At 38.0% G+C, this 21505-nt stretch overlaps 1 protein-coding gene across 1 annotated transcript; it reads left to right on the forward strand.

The window, feature by feature from the left end:
- The first annotated feature begins 1644 nt into the window (after positions 1–1644).
- LOC110932832 (leucine-rich repeat extensin-like protein 5) lies at positions 1645–2838 on the forward strand. Its single transcript, XM_022176088.2, has one exon. The coding sequence runs from the start codon at positions 1645–1647 to the stop codon at positions 2836–2838; it is 1194 nt and encodes a 397-aa protein (XP_022031780.2).
- Positions 2839–21505: the final 18667 nt, after the last annotated feature.

The raw sequence follows: 21505 nt of genomic DNA on the forward strand, positions 1-21505 counted from the left end.
ACCAAAATGCCCCTACGGTGCATAATTGGTTATAAAAGGTATATTTTCCATATATTAAGTATCCTACTGATGTAACTTAATAAAATACATGTCTTTACTAATCTAATCAGACCTGGAACTCAGTTTTATAAATAAATTCTTTTATAAGCATCAAAATTACCAAAATGCCCTTTTGGTACTTATTTTGGTTTAAATTGCTTTTTGGGCATAAATGTTGATATACTACTGATATATTGACATATTATGAGCATAATAATGATTAAGACCTGTTTATTGTTTGTCCGGTTACCCGTTACGCATTTACGCGTTCGGATCGGTTTACGTGACTAGTTTACGTAAAATAGCCGAAACGGGCTTAACCTAGTTATTAAAACCTCATTTTCCAGAATGTATTTAGTTTATCCATATTATACAAGTATCCAAGCTTGTCGGGTCTAAATCACATTCTATCCCGGTCTCCGTTTAATCTACCGGTTAGGTCCGTAAGGTTTCTTTCTAGCTAGTTGGTCTAAGTCTCCGACTTAAGTAAAGACCCATTAGCATCCTAATAGATAATTAAACCTTCTATACAGATTTATAGCTTCCGGTAAGAAGTATCTTTCAAGAATCTTAGGAATTTACTGCTACATCAGGTAAATACTTTTAACTTAATTTCCCTATACGGGCTTGGGATACGGTATATTAATACCGCTTGGTCGGGTATGGGATTATTATGTCGGATTGTGATTTAATAAATCCGCATAACCCGATTTAATCTGTATTGTTTGATAACATAAACATTTGGGGGTTAACGACCGTGTCCTGGATATCCTTGGCTCATTCAAGTTATTAATGGCCACGACTATGCACGGGGTGTAGGCATGCACCCGACAGATGCAAATGCTAAATATTAATTTACCCACAAGTTGGGGATAACTCCTTTGTGGGTTCTATAAGTGGTGAGTCAGTTAATCATGTCCGGCTTACAAACCGGCCCCACATGTATGACAAGCATGTAAAACTGTAGACAAGATTTTAATAAGATTGTCCCAAGTTATAAAAGAATTGTGCCTTGTGCATCTAAACCAATTTTCTTAAATGTTTTCAAAACGAGTCAGTTAAATTGTATTTACCAGTGTATACTGACGTATTTTCCTAAAGATTGATTTGACAGGTACTTATCGAAATAGGCTGGAGCTATAGGGTGTTGTAGAGGATCTTGCAAATCCCATAGATACCCTGAGTCTGTAGTTTTTGTTTCTTTGTACTTTATGATCCGCCTGTGGATCTTATTACATTCCAGTCTGTATTTTCTTGTATTCGAACATCGACAGACAGTATGGTTTGTAATAGTTTATTTACCCAGCCTTCCGCTGTGCTATATTATTGTGTGTGTTGACAATGATGATATCAACTACGTCACGATACTCCCCACCGGGCCCACCGGTAATATGTGGAAATATTGGGGTGTGACAGGTTGGTATCAGAGCCAACATTGAGCGAATTAAACACTAACCTTTTGTGTTTAATCTCAATGACACAATAAGCACATTCCTTAGACTCTCGAGTCTAGGCAAATGACCTAGGATGCATCTTTATCTTTCTTTTATTACTTTTTATGTTTTGTTTTATTTTGTTCTCTTGTTCAACAGGAAGTTAACCATCATGCCTCCAAGACTAAGAGGACGTGGCAAGGGTCCCATGCGTGGAGGACCGTCATCTGCAGGACCATCTCACAGACGCACTCCATCGGCGTCTTTTTCCACTTCCGACTCCCGCGATATGTGGGGTCAACCTTTCGAGCCGGCAAGACACTCGGTCTCGCTTAGCTCTTCACCATCTTTTCATCCGTCTTTCGGACCATTTGCTCCAAATGAGCCCGAACACTCTCACCATTCGGACCAATCTCACCACTCGCATAACTCTTTGCAATCTCATTCATTTCATCATTCCGAATTCCCCTACTCTCCAAGACAATTCAACCCAGCCGACTATGTGAACGACTTTCTTGGCTACAACCCGCTGGGCCCTGAGGACCATTTCTCTCAAGAAATGGAGATGGATGACGACCCCGACCCGGAAATGCAAACAGGAACCCCGGGCCACCCTATCAGCATATCTAGTGGGTCACCATTTCAGGGATCTCCTTATCGTGGACCCGACTCCTTCCAAGAGAGGATGGCTACCTATGACTGGTTCTTTACCCCATCTTATCATAGCTCTCCGGCTCAACCACCTTTAGATGATCCTCAACTTCAAGCTGTCTCACCACCACCACTTCCGGTAGAGGAGCCACCGCAGCAGCCACCACAACCACCTCCCGAGCCTCCGAGGCGAAGGAGGAACGCTCGCATGTCCGTTAGAGGAGGACCCCGTTTTAGTTCTCCTCGAGGGTCGAGTTCCTATCCCCCTATTCCCGAGGACCCTCAAATGGGTGGGCCCTCGAATGCGGCACCGGAGGCTGATCCTCCGCAAGCTTCTTATGCACCACCTATGCCGCCTGTGGGATTTGATAACCCAATTCCGGTATACCCAGGTTCTTCCGGGTATAATCCTTATGGAGACCCGTCGGGATATCCATTGGGCTACGGAACCCATGACCCATATCTTACGGCTGCGCAGTATCACCACCTTTATCCTTCTTCTCACCCCCCTGTGCCTCCAACTGACTACCCTATTCAGGGTTATCAGTATCCTCCATATCAGCCACCTCCTTCCCAGCAACTACAGCAGCAGCAACAAAACCAGGAAATCTTGGAAAGGTTGGACAGGGTTGAGCAGAAGACCAAGAAGAACAAGGAGAGGCACAATAGCTTCATGAAGGGTCTTGCCAACCTTATCAAGGGAAAGAAGAAATAAAGGGTTGTTTTTGTTTCTTATTTATTGTAATAATGTCCCTGCGAGGACATTTGTTTGATTTCTGTATCAAGTCCCTGCGTGGACTTATTTTCATTCCTGTTTACCCCTGCGTGGGTAGTTTGTCTTTCTTAAGTCCCGTTTAGGGCAATTGTATTCGTTTCTTTTCGTAATGAAGTTTAGCTTTGGTTTTAATTGTGTATTTTATTACACCATGTTATTTCTTTTCAATTTATAATTGATCTGCCAAAGAAATTCTTAGAGGTATAACCTAGCCAAAGTATTAATTGGCTATGATGGTACAACCTTTTTAAGAAAATAAATCTCTGTTAACATCTGAAAACATGTTAACACTCCTAGCTGTGCGGTACGAGAAACCACACAAACTTCCAAAAAGGTACTTGGACCCTTCCAAGTCATATAAAGCCAAAATGATCAATATGAATCCTGGCTAGAAAATATCAGTGTGATGAATACACCAAGACATCCATTTGAGATGCATGCTTTAAGCAAAGGTGTAAAATGACAATGAATGTATGATTCATAAACTTCTTGTCAAAAAGGCAATGAACTTGGTTCAGACCTTAAAAGATCACTGATATTTGAGATCATTAATTTGAATCTCAACTCGTTTCTGTGACAAGCTTTAAACCAATTTAAATGTCCTTTGAAACGAGTTTAAAGATAAATAAAATGCCTTCTATAACATGGACAGTTGTGAAAATTTCAATCTTTTCCCTGTCCAGTAATATGTAGAAACGCATTATGTAAACATTCAGTTATATTATAAAATGGTCTAAATGGTTTAATAATACCATGACCAATGAATCATCAATGTGATGAACTTATATGTAATTTAAATTACTATTATTGTTTATATTATAGCATCCTGAAATGGCTGGCTCCGACGAAGTAAACAGTCATCCAGCACAGGGCAATACCAGAATTAACATTACTGGTGCAGAATTACAAGCTATGATCACCGCTGCAGTCTCTCAAGCGGTTGATGCTAAATTTAAGGAGCCGAGTATCGTTCGGTCACAAACTCACTCGAAAGCTCATTCTAAATCTCACACTCATAAGAAGAGTGAGTCAGTGCATTCGTCTAACCAGGGTAGTATACCCAAAAGACAGATAGATCTTGAGCCGACCCCTAGGTACGCCAAGGGTTGTACCTACAAATATTTTGTTTCCTGTAAACCGAGGGATTTTACGGGAGAAAAAGGGGCGATAGATTGCATGAAATGGATTGATGAGATGGAGACGGTGATAGACATTAGCGGCTGCGCTAAGGAAGATGTAGTTATGTTCGCCTCCCAATCTTTTAAGGGTGATGCCCTTACGTGGTGGAAAGCACTCGTGCAGTCCACCGGGAAAGTCCATTTGTATAACCTTTCTTGGGAAAAGTTTGTCGATTTGGTTAAGGACACTTATTGTCCTCAACACGAAGTAGAGCGTGTGGAGACTGATTTTCTCACCCTTGTGATGAAGGATCTAGATTGTAGATCCTATGTGACTAGTTTCAACTCCATGTCTAGACTGGTACCGTATTTAGTCACACCTGAGCCCAAGCGCATTGCGCGCTTTATTGGTGGTTTGGCTCCTGAAATTAAAGGAAATGTGAAGGCTTCTAAGCCAACCACCTATAGATCTGTTTTGGATCTGTCATTATCCCTCACTTTGGATGTGGTGAGGAGTAGGGCGAAGAAAAATTCTGAAGAGGGGAAGAGGAAGAGAGAGGATGATCAGTCCTCTCACTCGAATAAGAAAGGAAAAGGGAACTTTAGTTCCAAGAAAGGGCAGTCTGATGACAAGCCCAGATGCAAAACTTGCAATAAAAGACACTTTGGCAAATGCAATCGGGACCCACAGGCCAAACCATGTGGGATTTGCAAGAAGAAAGGGCACAAGTCTGTTGAGTGCCGAAGCATCAAGGATGCAACCTGTTATGGTTGCAATGAAAAGGGGCATATTAAGACCAATTGCCCCAAGAACGCGAAGAAGTCTAAAGAGGCTAAAAAGAACAATGCCAGAGTGTTCCAGATGCAGGCTAGGGAAGCGGTGAATGATGATAAAGTCATAACAGGTACCTTCCTCATCAATAATAATTATGCTAGAGTCTTATTTGATTCCGGTGCTGATAGGTCCTTTGTAGACCATAAGTTCTGTAAGTTGTTAAATTTACCTATTAAGACTCTAGACATAAAATATGAGGTAGAGCTTGCCGATGGTACCTTAGAATCAGTTTCGACTCTTCTGGATGGATGTTCCATAGCTATTAAGAATCATTCTATTCCGTTGTCCCTTCTGCCAATGAAGCTGGCCGGTTTTGATATAGTTTTAGGCATGGATTGGTTGTCGCATAACCAAGCCCAAATTGCCTGTGATAAGAAGCTAGTTACCATCAAAACCCCTTCTAATGAAGTAGTCACTATCCAAGGAGATACACAATATGGATTGCCCGACAATATGTCCATTCTTAAAGTATCTCAGTGCTTGAAAAGTGGATGTATCATTTATGTGGCACAAGTGACTGTGGATAATCCAAAGCCGAAAATCGAAGATATTCCAATCATTTCAGAGTATCCAGATGTCTTTCCTGACGAATTACCTGGATTACCTCCTGAGAGGCAGGTAGAGTTCAGAATAGATATTCTTCCAGGATCTGCGCCTATAGCACGAGCTCCGTACCGCTTAGCGCCTACTGAAATGAAGGAGCTCAGAACTCAGTTAGATGATTTGTTAGATAAAGGTTTCATCCAACCTAGTTCTTCACCTTGGGGAGCTCCTATTCTGTTTGTGAAAAAGAAAGACGGATCAATGCGTTTATGTATTGATTACCGTGAATTGAATAAAGTAACGATCAAGAATCGTTATCCTTTACCCAGGATCGATGACTTGTTCGATCAACTCCAAGGAGCGAGTTACTTCTCAAAGATAGATTTGAGATCTGGGTATCATCAACTTAAGGTTCGAACCGAGGATGTTCCGAAGACAGCATTCAGAACGAGGTATGGACACTTCGAGTTCTTAGTGATGCCTTTTGGGCTCACTAATGCACCTGCAGCATTCATGGATCTCATGAATAGAGTCTGCAAACCATATCTAGATAAGTTTGTCATTGTCTTTATAGATGACATACTTATCTACTCGCGTAGCCAAGAGGAGCACGAAAAGCACCTTTGATGTATTTTAGAACTGCTTCGACAGGAGAAATTATATGCCAAATTCTCTAAGTGTGAATTTTGGCTTCGCAAGGTCCAGTTTCTTGGACATGTGGTCAGTGAACACGGTATTCAGGTGGATCCTGCCAAAGTAGAGGCTGTAATGAATTGGGAAGCACCTAAGACACCTACAGAAATTCGCAGCTTTCTGGGTTTAGCAGGATATTATAGGAGATTCATTGAGAACTTCTCAAGAATAGCTGCACCATTGACTTCCTTGACCCGTAAGAAGGAGAAATTTATCTGGGGTCCCAAGCAGCAGGAATCCTTCGAGACTTTAAAGCAAAGATTGAGCAACGCTCCGGTTTTGTCACTACCGGAAGGAATTGAAGACTTTGTTGTTTACTGCGATGCTTCACACACCGGCATGGGGTGTGTACTTATGCAACGAGGCAATGTGATTGCCTATGCATCGCGACAGCTAAAGGTTCATGAAAAGAACTACACCACTCATGATTTGGAATTGGGTGCTGTAGTATTTGCACTAAAGCTGTGGAGACATTACTTGTATGGAACTAAATGTGTGATCTATTCAGATCACAAAAGTCTCCAACATTTGTTCAATCAAAAAGAACTCAATATGAGACAACGTCGTTGGATGGAAACGTTAAATGATTATGATTGCGAAATTCGCTACCATCCCGGTAAGGCGAATGTGGTCGCAGATGCTTTAAGCCGGAAGGAAAGAGTTAAGCCAATTAGGATCAATGCAAAGAGCATTGAGTTGAAGAATAATTTGAACGAAAGACTGTTGGCTGCACAAAAAGATGCCATGTTGGAAGATAATCTTTTAAATGAAAAGTTAGGTGTAACTGCTGAACAGTTGACACCTGGAAAAGACGGAATTCTTAGGATGAATGGCAGAATTTGGGTTCCTATTCAAGGAGGACTACGGGATGTAATCCTTCAGGAAGCCCACAATTCTAAGTATTCGGTTCACCCGGGAGGTGATAAGATGTATCAAGATTTAAAGGCCAATTATTGGTGGATAGGTTTAAAGAAATCTATTGCCACCCATGTAGCTAAGTGTCTGACATGTGCTCAGATTAAAGCCGAACATCAGAAGCCATCAGGACTTCTACAACAGCCGGAACTTCCCACTTGGAAATGGGAAATGGTAACTATGGACTTTATAACCAAGTTACCCAAAACAAAGCACGGAAATGACACTATATGGGTTATTGTTGATAGACTGACAAAGTCAGCTCATTTCCTGCCCATTAAGGAGACTTATAGCTCCGATAAGTTAGCCCAGTTATATGTCGATAAGATTGTAGCTCTTCATGGAGTACCGGTGGCAATTATCTCTGATAGAGATACTAGATACACCTCTCACTTTTGGAGAAGTTTTCAACAATCATTGGGCTCACGTCTGAATTTTAGTACTGCTTACCATCCTCAGACCGATGGTCAAAGTGAGCGTACTATTCAGACCTTAGAAGACATGCTTCGTGCATGTGTTATGGATTTGGGTGGTAGTTGGGACGACCACCTGCCTTTGATTGAGTTATCCTATAACAATAGTTATCATACCAGCATTCAGGCTGCGCCTTTTGAGGCACTGTATGGTAGAAGATGTAGAACACCTGTCTGTTGGGCCGAAGTGGGAGAAGCTCAGATATCAGGACCTGATATAGTCCTTGAGACAACGGAAAAGATTATTCAAATTCGAGATCGCCTAAAAGCGGCCAGGGATAGGCAGAAAAGCTATGCTAATTTAAGACGAAAGCCTGTAAAGTTTGAAGTAGGCGATAAAGTGTTGTTGAAAGTGTCACCTTGGAAAGGTGTAATGCGTTTTGGTAAAAAGGGGAAGTTGAGCCCCAGATATATCGGACCATTCGAGATCCTCGAATGTGTTGGCAGTGTAGCATATAGGCTAAGACTGCCAGAGGAGCTAAGTGGAATTCATGATGTGTTCCACGTTTGTAATCTCAAGAAATGTTTAGCTGATGAATCTTTAGCAATGTCTCATAAAGACGTGTAAGTTGATAAAAGCTTGAGATTCATTGAGAAGCCTATAGCAATTGAAGATCGGCAAGTCAAGAAGCTCCGAAGAAAGTATGTACCGATAGTAAAAGTTAAATGGGACGCTCGTAGAGGTCCCGAATATACGTGGGAAGTTGAGTCCACTATGAAACAAAAGTACCCTCACTTGTTCCAGTAAATCTCGGGGTCGAGATTTCTTTTAAGGGGGTGAGGATGTAACACCACGTAAAAACATGTCCAATTATACATAGACACGTGTCCTAAACTCTGACTATGCGAAAGATTGAATTTAAGGGACTAAAAGTGACAACAGTGAAACTATGCTTTCGCAAGGACTAAAAGTGTCAACATGTCAAACTTAGGCCTCTGAATGACCACATGTGAAGATGATATTCTTAATTGGGTGATTGATTCGGTATACGAAGTAGTTTGTGAAAATAATCGGACGATTATAAATTACAAGGGTTAAAAGTGTCAATATGTGAATCTTGGTCTCCGAGTGGCCTTTTAGTGAAACCGAAGCTTCGTAATATTCAATCATACTCCCAAGAATGTATGATAAAAATTTCACATGATTCCGAGATCATTAAGTATGATTTTTAAACTTTGGGTTAAAAGCGTCAACTTGATGAAACTTGCGTTTATAAAGGAATTTAACGAACCCGAGGCTAACGAGGTTTGTTTGTCCATCCTTGGGCTCCAAGAAAGTAGTTACAAGGGTCTTGATTGCCAAAAATGGAGTTAAAGAGGGTTAAAAACGTGCAGGGACTGAAATTGCCAGTTTAAAACTTGTTGAACTGGTAACCCAGGCACTCGCGTAGCGCGAGCCTGAGACCCTCTGCCGTCGCGCTACGCGACGGCCTTCGCTGGGCAGAATGATCTTGCCAGGTGCGGGTTTTGGCTCTCCACCGCCTTAATCTAGTTTGTAACGAAGTTTGGAGCTATATGTCGGTTTATTTTAGTAGCTTGGACACCTGGGTTGATCTCCTAGCCTCAAATAACACCTGGAAGCAATCCTTGATCAATTCTTTCACTATATAAGGAGAGCTAGATTATTGTTCTTGGCACACCAATTGTAAACAACTTCAAAGGACTACCTCTGGAGCTTGCTAAGGACTTGGAGAAGATTTGAAGTGTAGAAAAGATTGCTAGGACCTGTAGTAAGCTTCTAATTACTCTTTTAAGTTGTTTAATTAGTTTAATTGCTTAAAAGTCAAACTTAGTGCCTAATCAGTTTGACTTTCGTTTTAATTACATGTGGCTTAACCACTGATCAAATTGAAAGTGGTTATGAAACCACATTAGTATAGGTGATTAACCCCTGAAAGGGTGTCTCCTAATTATCTCGTTTGACTGGTTAATTGTCGGGTCAAAGTAGTTTGACAAAAAGTCAAACTGGACAGAAATGACAAAAATGATTCTAATTAATAAACCAGAGGTTCTAAATTATATTATAACATTCTAATGACTTGGTAATGATTATATAAACATGTTTTATCAGTCCTAATCCGACAATTAATCATCTAAGGGCAGATTATAACCGAAAGTCGCAAAAGCTTGACTTTTGCTATGACTTCCAGTTCTGACCCATTCAAGCTTAATTCTTCCACGTTTTAAGCTTCCATTAGGACCATACTACATTGTAGTATAACTCTCTGAAGTTATATTGCATGGTGCCTAATCGTTTGTCATTTATGCTCTTGATCGTAATTATGCTCATTAATGTCTAAAACGCCCTTTTTGCATAAAATCGAGATTCTTAGCAATGTAAATGAACTAAAACCTTTGCTACTGATATTTAGGCATGTCCCGAAAATTTGACATCAGTTTGGGGTCTAGAATGGGAGTTATGCTCAATAGCGTAATTAAGGAACTTCTTAGTAATTAGAAAGCGTAATTAGCATAAGGCCCATCTAAACCCGATTTTTATTACCAAACTTTTTACCTACTGATGTTAAATAATATTTTGGGATATTTAAAGATTTTTATTTATTTTTAAGCTGAACTTAACATAGGATTATAGTCTAGTTTCGGTAATTACCAATTTTACCCTTTTCAGGCATAAAATGAGTTTTACATAACTTTTTGAAACCAAACTTTTTGCTACTGATCCTAAATGATAAATGTATTATTTTGAACTCTATAAACTGACCAAAATATCAGATTTCCTATCTTTACCATATTAGCCCTTTAAACCGCATATTTAGCGTTTTTAGCACCTAGTATGGGTCAAAACTATATTTATCATATAAAACTCATAACCTACTAATGTTTTAAACTAATTTACATAATATTACAGTAAGCTAATGTTTTAAACTCAGAAACTTATTTTAACCCCTAAAAGCCTATGTAAAATTACCAAAATGCCCCTACGGTGCATAATTGGTTATAAAAGGTATATTTTCCATATATTAAGTATCCTACTGATGTAACTTAATAAAATACATGTCTTTACTAATCTAATCAGACCTGGAACTCAGTTTTATAAATAAATTCTTTTATAAGCATCAAAATTACCAAAATGCCCTTTTGGTACTTATTTTGGTTTAAATTGCTTTTTGGGCATAAATGTTGATATACTACTGATATATTGACATATTATGAGCATAATAATGATTAAGACCTGTTTATTGTTTGTCCGGTTACCCGTTACGCATTTACGCGTTCGGATCGGTTTACGTGACTAGTTTACGTAAAATAGCCGAAACGGGCTTAACCTAGTTATTAAAACCTCATTTTCCAGAATGTATTTAGTTTATCCATATTATACAAGTATCCAAGCTTGTCGGGTCTAAATCACATTCTATCCCGGTCTCCGTTTAATCTACCGGTTAGGTCCGTAAGGTTTCTTTCTAGCTAGTTGGTCTAAGTCTCCGACTTAAGTAAAGACCCATTAGCATCCTAATAGATAATTAAACCTTCTATACAGATTTATAGCTTCCGGTAAAAAGTATCTTTCAAGAATCTTAGGAATTTACTGCTACATCAGGTAAATACTTTTAACTTAATTTCCCTATACGGGCTTGGGATACGGTATATTAATACCGCTTGGTCGGGTATGGGATTATTATGTCGGATTATGATTTAATAAATCCGCATAACCCGTTTTAATCTGTATTGTTTGATAACATAAACATTTGGGGGTTAACGACCGTGTCCTGGATATCCTTGGCTCATTCAAGTTATTAATGGCCACGACTATGCACGGGGTGCAGGCATGCACCCGACAGATGCAAATGCTAAATATTAATTTACCCACAAGTTGGGGATAACTCCTTTGTGGGTTCTATAAGTGGTGAGTCAGTTAATCATGTCCGGCTTACAAACCGGCCCCACATGTATGACAAGCATGTAAAACTGTATACAAGATTTTAATAAGATTGTCCCAAGTTATAAAAGAATTGTGCCTTGTGCATCTAAACCAATTTTCTTAAATGTTTTCAAAACGAGTCAGTTAAATTGTATTTACCAGTGTATACTGACGTATTTTCCTAAAGATTGATTTGACAGGTACTTATCGAAATAGGCTGGAGCTATAGGGTGTTGTAGAGGATCTTGCAAATCCCATAGATACCCTGAGTCTGTAGTTTTTGTTTCTTTGTACTTTATGATCCGCCTGTGGATCTTATTACATTCCAGTCTGTATTTTCTTGTATTCGAACATCGACAGACAGTATGGTTTGTAATAGTTTATTTACCCAGCCTTCCGCTGTGCTATATTATTGTGTGTGTTGACAATGATGATATCAACTACGTCACGATACTCCCCACCGGGCCCACCGGTAATATGTGGAAATATTGGGGTGTGACATGGCGTTAGCAGCTGCCAGCCCTAAAATCTGAACTTGCACGTTCCACCAAGTTAGCACAATTCCTTCTAGAGTACCAGTGGCGTACTTCACCCTGCGAGCCTCAGGGCATTCGCACATTTCAAACACCGACTCGAGCTTTTCAAACCAATGGAGGAGTCCAACTGCTCCTTCAGTGCCACTGAACGTGCTTGGACGACAGTCCATGAAGTTCTTGAAAGTGCAAACAGGTTGCTGAGCGTGTTGACCTATTGTGTACGAATAGGACAAGGTTAAACACAAGCGTTGGTTTAGGAATGTAGGATCTAAAGATCCTAGTGTGAGTCACAACTGCAGGGTATACTACCTGCTTGTGCAGCTGCAAGTGCCGCAGCAACTTGTTCGTTAATGAGAGCCGTCAACTGGGCTTGAGTCATGTTAACGCGTCTACTCATGATCTTCATATCAAAGGGAACATAAGTGAGGGAGGTTCGCGGAAAGTGCGATGACAGAAGAGTGTAAGCACACAAGTGTTCTTTAGCAATAACGAATAGTAGGCAATGTAATCTAGGCATACCACGAGCAAAGTTCTATGTAATTCTAGCATGTAGGCAATAAACATAAACCATATTACCTAGGATGTTGAGTCTTGCACGTGGAGCGAGGCGTCGTTGTGGATCGTTGAGCACTATACTGGTTATAGTCTGGCTTTAATAAAAACGTTTTCCCCATATTAAAACCAAGTTCTTTATAACCAATGGCTCTGATACCAATCTGTCACACCCCCAAAATCCACCCGCGGAGTATCACCGCTTGGGAGCGTGACTGACCAGGATCAAGCCACCAATCATATTGAACATGTAAATAGTAAGTAAGTGTAAATGTAATTCATCACAATACAATTGGTGTTCATTTCAAAACATAGTATAAGTAGCGGAAGCATAGTATGAAAAATCCAACACAAGTGTTAAGTTTAAAGAGTCATAATGTTTTCATCGAAACACCCACAATCCATATCCACAACGACCGCGCCTCCCGTGCAAGCTCCATGAGTACCTATGGTCCTGCAAGGCATGTAACAGAAAGTCAACAACTAGTTGAGCGAGTTCACAGGAAATAAGTTCATAATAGTAAGTTCGTTGCATCACCATGCGTTATAAACTAAGTCAATTGTATGTTCATTTAGTGGGGGCTTCCCATGTGTGTATGTACTAGACTAGAGGTAACCATAAGTGTTCTTCTTAATCCGAGAACAGTAGTACGTACGAGGTTTACGTAGGTTTTACGTAAGTGTCCTTCTTATCCCGAGGACAGTGGTACGCGGGGGTTTACGTAGGTTTTACGTAAGTGTCCTTCATAACCCTAGGACAGTAGTATGCATGAGTTTACGTAGGTTTTACGTAAATGTCCCTCGAACCCTGAGGACAGTAGTAAGCATAAGTATTACGTAGGTTTTATGTAAGGGTCCTTCGCAACCGAGGACGATGGCAGATAGTCTAGTAACAGTGTAATCCAAATAATTCATCAATCCTTTTCCTTCAATCCCATTCCCTACCCACCGGGAATCCCATGCCTTGGTAAGAGTGTGAACTCGCCTTGGTTTGCTCGGTATGTTATTGTGCTTCTAGTGTTAATTAATGGTTAGGTCCGTTACACACGACCTAAGGTACATTGCACATAAACTCGATGTAAGTGTTTACGTTCAATTAGGGTTTACAATTCCTTGGTGTTCAAACAACTGTGTTCCGTGTGATAATTGTTTACAGATTGACATAACATAGATTACACATACATACAGTAACATTCAGTAATACACGATATCATACAGTAACATACAGTGGCATGCAAGGTGTTCTTCATACATGGTTTTGAACTTAGCATTAAACAATAACTAAAACTCAGACCCAAGGATCTTCTAATATACTCGGATCATGTATTATTCATAAACTCAGACCCTGCACCACATACAAACTCGGAACATGCATCACTTGTAAAGCTCAGACTATATATATCATTCAATCAAAACTCAGACCAAACATGCATTAACAAAACTCGGACATTATGCATCCATAAAACTCGGACACGTTGTGCATCAATAAAACTCAGACCATACAAGCAACAAAAGTCGGACCATACACCCCCTCTCAAAACTCGGACCAGTCACCTCCTCTTAAAACTCGGACCTTGTTACTCCTTTACAAAAGTCGGACCAAATAACTCCTTTACACAAAATTCGGACCATGTAAGCATTCATAAAAACTCAGACTATGCATCTCATATAAAATTCGGACCTGAGGATTCCCTTATAAAAATTCGGACCAAGCATTCTTCAAAAATTCGGACCATGAGTCCTTTACAAAATTCGGACTATATAACATTTAATCAAAGTTCGGATCATACTTTATTCATGAAACTCAGACTATACATTACACAATAAAACTCGGACTACACATCATCATCACAAAAGTCGGACTACACATCATGCAAAAATATTCACAACCAAATCACAGTTTCCAATGGAACAGTTACGTTTACGATCAAAACCCTACTTATCATTCTTTGGCAAATGCTGTAAGTAATCAACAATCAACCAATTCTAACATATCAGGCATCCAATTGTCAGGCATTTGATTACACAACTATCCACAAACTATTGCAAAAACAATCAGGTTTTTCAATATACACAGAGTCATTGTTTGTAAAACTAGGGTTTTGCATGAATCACATAATCAAGGATTAACAACAAATAATCATTAAAAGTTTACCTTAGATTGATTCTAGATGGATTGGAAGATCAAGATTGATGCAAGGGAACTTGTGTAGCCAAGAATGCTAGCCAAGAATGATGAGAGGAATGGTTGTAGAGAGAATGATTTGAAGTGCCGTATGATTGAAATTGGTGAGAATGATTAGGGTTAAGGGGTTTTGTTTTATTTTCACTATTACCACTAAACACCCCTAAGTATCATCCTTTACATAAAACACACACACCACATATAATTTACAGTTAAGGCACAAAGTTCTCATGTAAGTCAAATAATGCATAAAGTAGTACATAGTTCCATGAAATGCTAAAGATTGTGTGACCAACTTAATTGTGTTAAGTTAAAGCATTAACCTGAAGTTACGAGTTGTCACAAACATCCTAGATCAATTCCATCCTTGCTTGGACCCTTTGTAAGTGTCCTTTCGTGCCTAGTTTAAATTTTAGCGGTTATAGCCGAAAGGTCAAGCGTTTCGATAAACGCTTTGACTTTTAATCAGTTGAGCCATGGCTCATAGTGAACATGGCTACGTGACCGTAATTAGGTAGGTGATTAACCCTTAAAAGGGCGCCTCCTAATTACCACGTTTACTTAGTTTAATTGTCGGGTCAAATTAAAGTCAAACGGGTTAGTTTTAAATAAAATTCATAACTATTAATATAAAAGTTATGAAATCAGTTTTGCACTCTAATAACTTGGTAAATATTAGTTGAACATGTTTAAACATGATTCAACCCGACAATTCTAAGTATAGGCCCGGTTCGGAGCCGAAAGTCGCGAAAGTTGACTTTTGCTTTGACTTTCAGTTCTGACCCAAATTAGACTTATTTAGATATGCCTTAGGATTCCTTTAGGATCATGTTATAGGTTAATGTAACCCTCTGAGGTTATACAACCTGAATCCTTAGTTATCCTATTCATTTGCAAGTTTCCGTTATATGCCGAATTGTTGACCGTTATGCCCTTTGACATTAAAACGATATTTTTGAAAATGTGAGAGGATAGAAACCTTCACTACTGAATTATAAACTTGTCCATAAAATTTGACATCAGTTTGAGGTCTAGATTAGGAGTTATGCTCAATAGCGTAATTAGAAGCTTCTTTAGTAATTAAATAGCGTAAATTGCATATAGCCTATCTAAACCCAAATTTTTATACAAAACTTTGTACCTACTGTATTAAAATAATATTTTGAGATTTTTAGAAATTTTTATTTAATTTTAGGCTGAGCATAACTTAGTGTTCTAAGCTTAATTCGGCTAATGCCGGTTTGCCCTTTTGGGCTATAAAATGAGTTTTATAAATCCGATTGACCCCAAACCTTTTTCTTCTGATCTAATATGTTTAATAAATTATTTTGAGCCTTTTGGAATTTTAAAAATATCAGCTTTTTATATAAAACCCGGAAATGGCTCCAAATCGCCTTTTTAAGCGTTTTTAACGCATAAGTATGTGCTAGAATCTATTTAAGCATATGAGGTTGAAACCTACTGATGTATTCAGTAAAATTTTATATTTTAAACAGTAGGAGAATATCTTAAGATCAGAATTCCAGTTTTGACCTTTTAAGCATATGTGAAATTACCAAAACGCCCCTGCGGTGTCTAGAATGATTAAGATCGATAAATTTCACATAGGATTAATACCCTACTGTTATAACTTAGTAAATTAAGTATATTTACTGATTTAATCAGACCTGTAACTCAGGTTATTATTTAAACCCTTTTTCACCCTTTAAAATGACCAAAATGCCCTTATGAGGCATAAATTGGGTCTAAAACCATTTGGGGCATAATGGAAGGTATCATTCTGATATCACAACATGTTAAAGGCATATTAACTTAGGAAACTTGTTCATGACTCTTATGGTTACTCGTTACGCATGTTTCGCGTTCGGATCGGTTTATGTAACTAGTTTGCATAATATAACCGAAACGGGTCAAACCTTATCATTTTCACTTCAAAATCCAGAATGTGTTTAGTTTACCCATATTATACAAGTCTCCAAACTTGTCGGGTCTAAATCACATTCTAATCCGGTCTGCGCTTAATCATGCGTTTTGAACCGTATCCTCCTTTAAAACTTACCGGTCTAAGCATAGGCTTAAATAAGACCCGTTAGGAATCTAATAGGTTAATAAAACCTTCGTTCCAGATTAAGAGCCCCAGTAGAAGTACTTGTGCTTGCTGATTTGATATACGGCTGGGATTGAATTTATATTTAGCTCAGGTAAATACTTTTAACTTATTTTTCCTTATACGGGCTTGGGACACGGTATATAAAATACCGCTTGGTCGGGTGTAGAAACCTTTTAATCGGAGATGATTAAATTGCATAATCCCGTTTTAATCTGTATTGCTTGATAACAAATAACATTGGGGTTAATGACCGTGTCCTGGATATCCTTGGCTCATTTAAAAAGTGAATGGCCACAACGTAAGCACAAGGTGTAGGCATAACACCTCCTGTTGCTTATGTAAAGCATATACTCACTCGTAAGGGTGTCTTCTTGTGAGATTATATTTGTGGTGTGTCTATTAATTTTGACCGGCTTGTATTATCACCGACCCTAAATGTTGGACAAACATGTAAATCAGATACAAGATTTTTATTAATAAAATTGTCCCAAATTATAAAATGTTTTTGTGCCTTGTGCATTCAAATCAATTTTCTAAACGTTTTCAAAATGAGTCAGTTAAATTGTATTTACCAGTGTAAACTGATGTATTTTCCAAAAAGGTTGAGTGACAGGTACTGTACGAAATTGGCTGGGAGCTCAGGGCGTTAATAAGGAGTCTTGCCAGTCCTAGATGCCTAAAGTCTGTTGAACAGTTTTTCTTTTATTTTGATCCGCCTGTGGATCTTTTACATACCGTTTGTAATACTTTGATATTTTCATTCGGTTGTAATATAATTATCTTTTGCTTCCGCTGTGCATTTAAATTGTGTGGTTTGACTATGATGATATCAACTACGTCACGATATTCCCCACCCGGCCCACCGGTGACACGTGGAAATTTGGGGTGTGACACTTTGTTAGATCATGAATATGCAAACAAGCACCCAGGTGCTTCCAATCCACTCATGAGACATGAAAGCACTTAAGGGTGTGTCTATTGGCACACCAAACCCTAGTCAAATTAGGGTTTATCTACGCAGCGTATTGGTCAACACGCAGCGTATAGGGTTAAACCTATACGTTGCGTATTGGCCTCTACGCTGCGTAGATAAACCATGGATCTCAGTGCCTGATAACCAATCATTGCACAGAAAACAGGGGTCATATACGCTGCGTATAGGTCTATACGCAACGTATATAAACCATTAGATTTTTTGGGTCATTTTGGTAGGTTTGAGGGATCATTTTTTTCACAAAGTTTAAATACGCTGCGTATAGACCTATACACAGCGTATATAATGGTCTGAAAATGTCTTTTATACCCTTGTGTTGAGGCTATACGAAGCCAAATACAAGGGTAGTTTTGTCAATTTTGTCTAATACGCTGCGTAGGGATCTATACGCAGCGTTTATAAAGCTCCATTTTTGTATTTTTTTTTTGTGTATTCCTTTTTTTTATTTATAAAAAAAGAACATTAATTGTGTGTATTTTGGGGTATTTCCATGTTTATTTATAAAAAAAAACAATATTATTAAAAATAATACAAATATTATTAATTATAAAAATTAAAAATAATACAAATATTAGGTCCCGTATTGACCTCGTATAAGCCTATAAGTGTAATATCGTATCGTATAGGTGTGGTTTAGGTCCCGTATTGACCTCGTATAAGCCTATAAGTGAGATATCGTATCGTATAGGTGTAGTATAGGTCACGTATTGACGTCGTATAAGCCTATAAGTGTGATATCGTATCGTATAACGTAGTATAGGTCACGTATTGACCTCGTATAACCCTATAAGTGTGATATCTTATCGTATAGCGTAGTATATGTCTCGTATATGCCTATATGTGTGATATCGTATCGTATAGATGTAGTATAGGTCACATATTGACCCCGTATAAGCCTATACGCAGTGTATATAAATGGTGAATTTAAAAAAAAACATTTTTAAGTATCGTATCGTATAGTATAAGTCTCGTATAAACCTCGTATAAGTCTCATATATGTCTTGTATTTGCCTATAGGCCTATACGAGACCTATACTATAGTGTCGTATCATATTGTATCGTATCATATAGTGTATATTATCGTATACGGGACAAATATACACCTATAAACCTATACTGGTGTTATATCGTATCGTATATTATCGTATCGTGTTGCATCGTATCATATCGTATAGTGTATAGTATAAGTCTTGTATAGGTTCCATGTAGGTCTTGTATACGCCTATAGGCCTACACGGGAACTAAACCACACCTATAGGCCTATACGGGACATATATACACCTATAGACCTATACGGGTGTTATATTATATCGTATGGTAGTGTATCGTCTTGCATCGTATCGTATAGTGTATAGTATAAGTCTCGTATAGGTTCCATGTAGGTCTTGTATACGCCTATAGGCCTACACGGGAACTAAACCACACCTATAGGCCTATACAGGACATATATACACCTATAGACCTATACGGGTGTTTATCGTATCGTATAGTAGCGTATCGTGTTGCATCGTATCGTATAGTGTATAGTATAAGTCTCGTATAGGTTCCATGTAGGTCTTGTATACGCCTATTGGCCTACACGGGACATATATACACCTATAGACCTATACGGGTGTTATATCATATCGTATAGTAGCGTATCGTGTTGCATCGTATCGTATAGTATATAGTATAAGTCTCGTATAGGTTCCATGTAGGTCTTCTATACGCCTATAGGCCTACACGGGAACTAAACCACACCTATAGGCCTATACGGGACATATATACACCTATAGACCTATACGGATGTATATACACCTATAGACCTATACAGGTGTTATATCGTTTCGTATATTATCGTATCGTATAGTGGATAGTATAACTCTCGTATAGGTCTACACGGGACCTGAACCACACCTATAGGCCTATACGGGACATATATACACCTATAGACCTATACGGGACATATTTGTATTATTTACCAATAATATTGTTTTTTTCTAAATAATTTTATTTTTTAATTTTTATAATTCATCATAGTTGTATTATTTTTAATTTTTATAATTCATAATTGTATTATTTACCAATAATATTGTTTTTTTATAAATAATTTTCTTTCTTTTTATAAATAATTCACTACAAGAAAATAAAGTTAATGCAACCCTAAGAAAGTGTTGCATTAGGCCTTGAAAAGGTTGCCTTAGGCCTAATGTAACCTTTTATCAAGGGCTGCATTAGGTGAAGTTGCATTAGACCTAATGCAACCTTTTTATTAGATAATGCAACTTTTTTTTAAAGAGTTGCATTTACTATTCAAATGCAACCTTTTTGTGATGCAACCTTTTTACATGTTAATGCAACTTTTTTTAATTTTAAATGCAACTTTTCTAATACTCAAGTTCAACCTTTATTACCTCATATGCAACATTTGCTACACTAAAATGCAACATTTGTTAAACTCAAATGCAACCTTTTTAGAGTCAAGTGCAACTCTATAGCATTATTATTTGAAATACTAAAATTTCTATTAGTATGCACTAGTATTTTAAAAACACCAACATAATAATAACATAATTATATAAGATTATCTTATATCGTAATATAACATGTGTCCAAAATCAAAAGAACAATGTAATCATAATAAAGTTGTGAAGTACAATGATAAAAAGTAACGAAAACCTCCTAATCATCTCTAAGATCCTATAATACTCCATTAGGTAGCTTTTTCATAATACTTCGCATCGTAACTTCAAAGTTAGCTTGTTGTTTGTCATAATCTTTCTACATAGCTTCTAGCTTAGGTTTTTTTTCATGTGATGGCCCTTTCAACTTCTTTTCGCATTGTTGTGTTCTTTCAACTTCAAAGACTCGCGTTGAATGATTCCATAAACCCACCCGAAATTATGTATGATTCCACGCCACCATCCATTTTTTCATCATTATTTTAGGAATACATCCGCCATAAATCAAAGGTAGCGGTCTGTAAAATCATCAACCAAAGCACTTCCATCTCCTGGAGGTTTGAAGTTCTTCAATTGTTCCTATAAAAGAAAATAAGAAAAGATTTTATAAAAACATGATTCAATAAACCATCAATACAAGTTGCTTGTTGAAAACAACGTAAAACAATAACAAGCAACTGACTTTTTAAAAGTCAACCCATACAGGATACGTCATACAAAATTCTCAAAACGAAAAACTAAAAAGAACTTACAAATCACCGTGTCATCGTATGCTCACCCCTTGTTTCTTGTAGGAGCACCTTCAAACATTTTGGTTTAACTATGTAATTCCTTGTTTGAGTCATCATTTCTCTGTATTAATGGTAACATATATCAATAGAAGAATCAGCATCTTGAACAGTAAAAAACACAAACCACGAGCAAAATAAAGGCGTATTACCATCTCTTCACTTCTTCGCGAATTCTAGCAAAATTTTTTGGGTCGGCTGTGTGCATGCTTTTTTGAGACATGCACATTTCCTTAAGACGTGAACAACGATTCTGGATACACATTAATATAAACGACTTAGCTAATAGAAAACTCTAAATAGAAAATATTAGTCATAAATAAATTGTCTAGAATGAATTTGCAATCCTTTTTAATCCCAGATCTGTTATTCAAGTGGTATCCTTTTTGTTCTGTTGAAGTATAAATAGTATACTTTCCCATACTTATTGACTTCACTTTGTACACTTTGATTTTGCTTGCATTTGTTTGCCATTAGAACTGCAAAAAAGATGTTGGTGCTGATGTGAAGAACAAATAAAAATTGTATGTAATGATCACTAAGC

Source organism: Helianthus annuus, chromosome 4, assembly GCF_002127325.2.
Source record: "Helianthus annuus cultivar XRQ/B chromosome 4, HanXRQr2.0-SUNRISE, whole genome shotgun sequence".
In the NCBI taxonomy this organism is placed as follows: domain Eukaryota; kingdom Viridiplantae; phylum Streptophyta; class Magnoliopsida; order Asterales; family Asteraceae; genus Helianthus; species Helianthus annuus.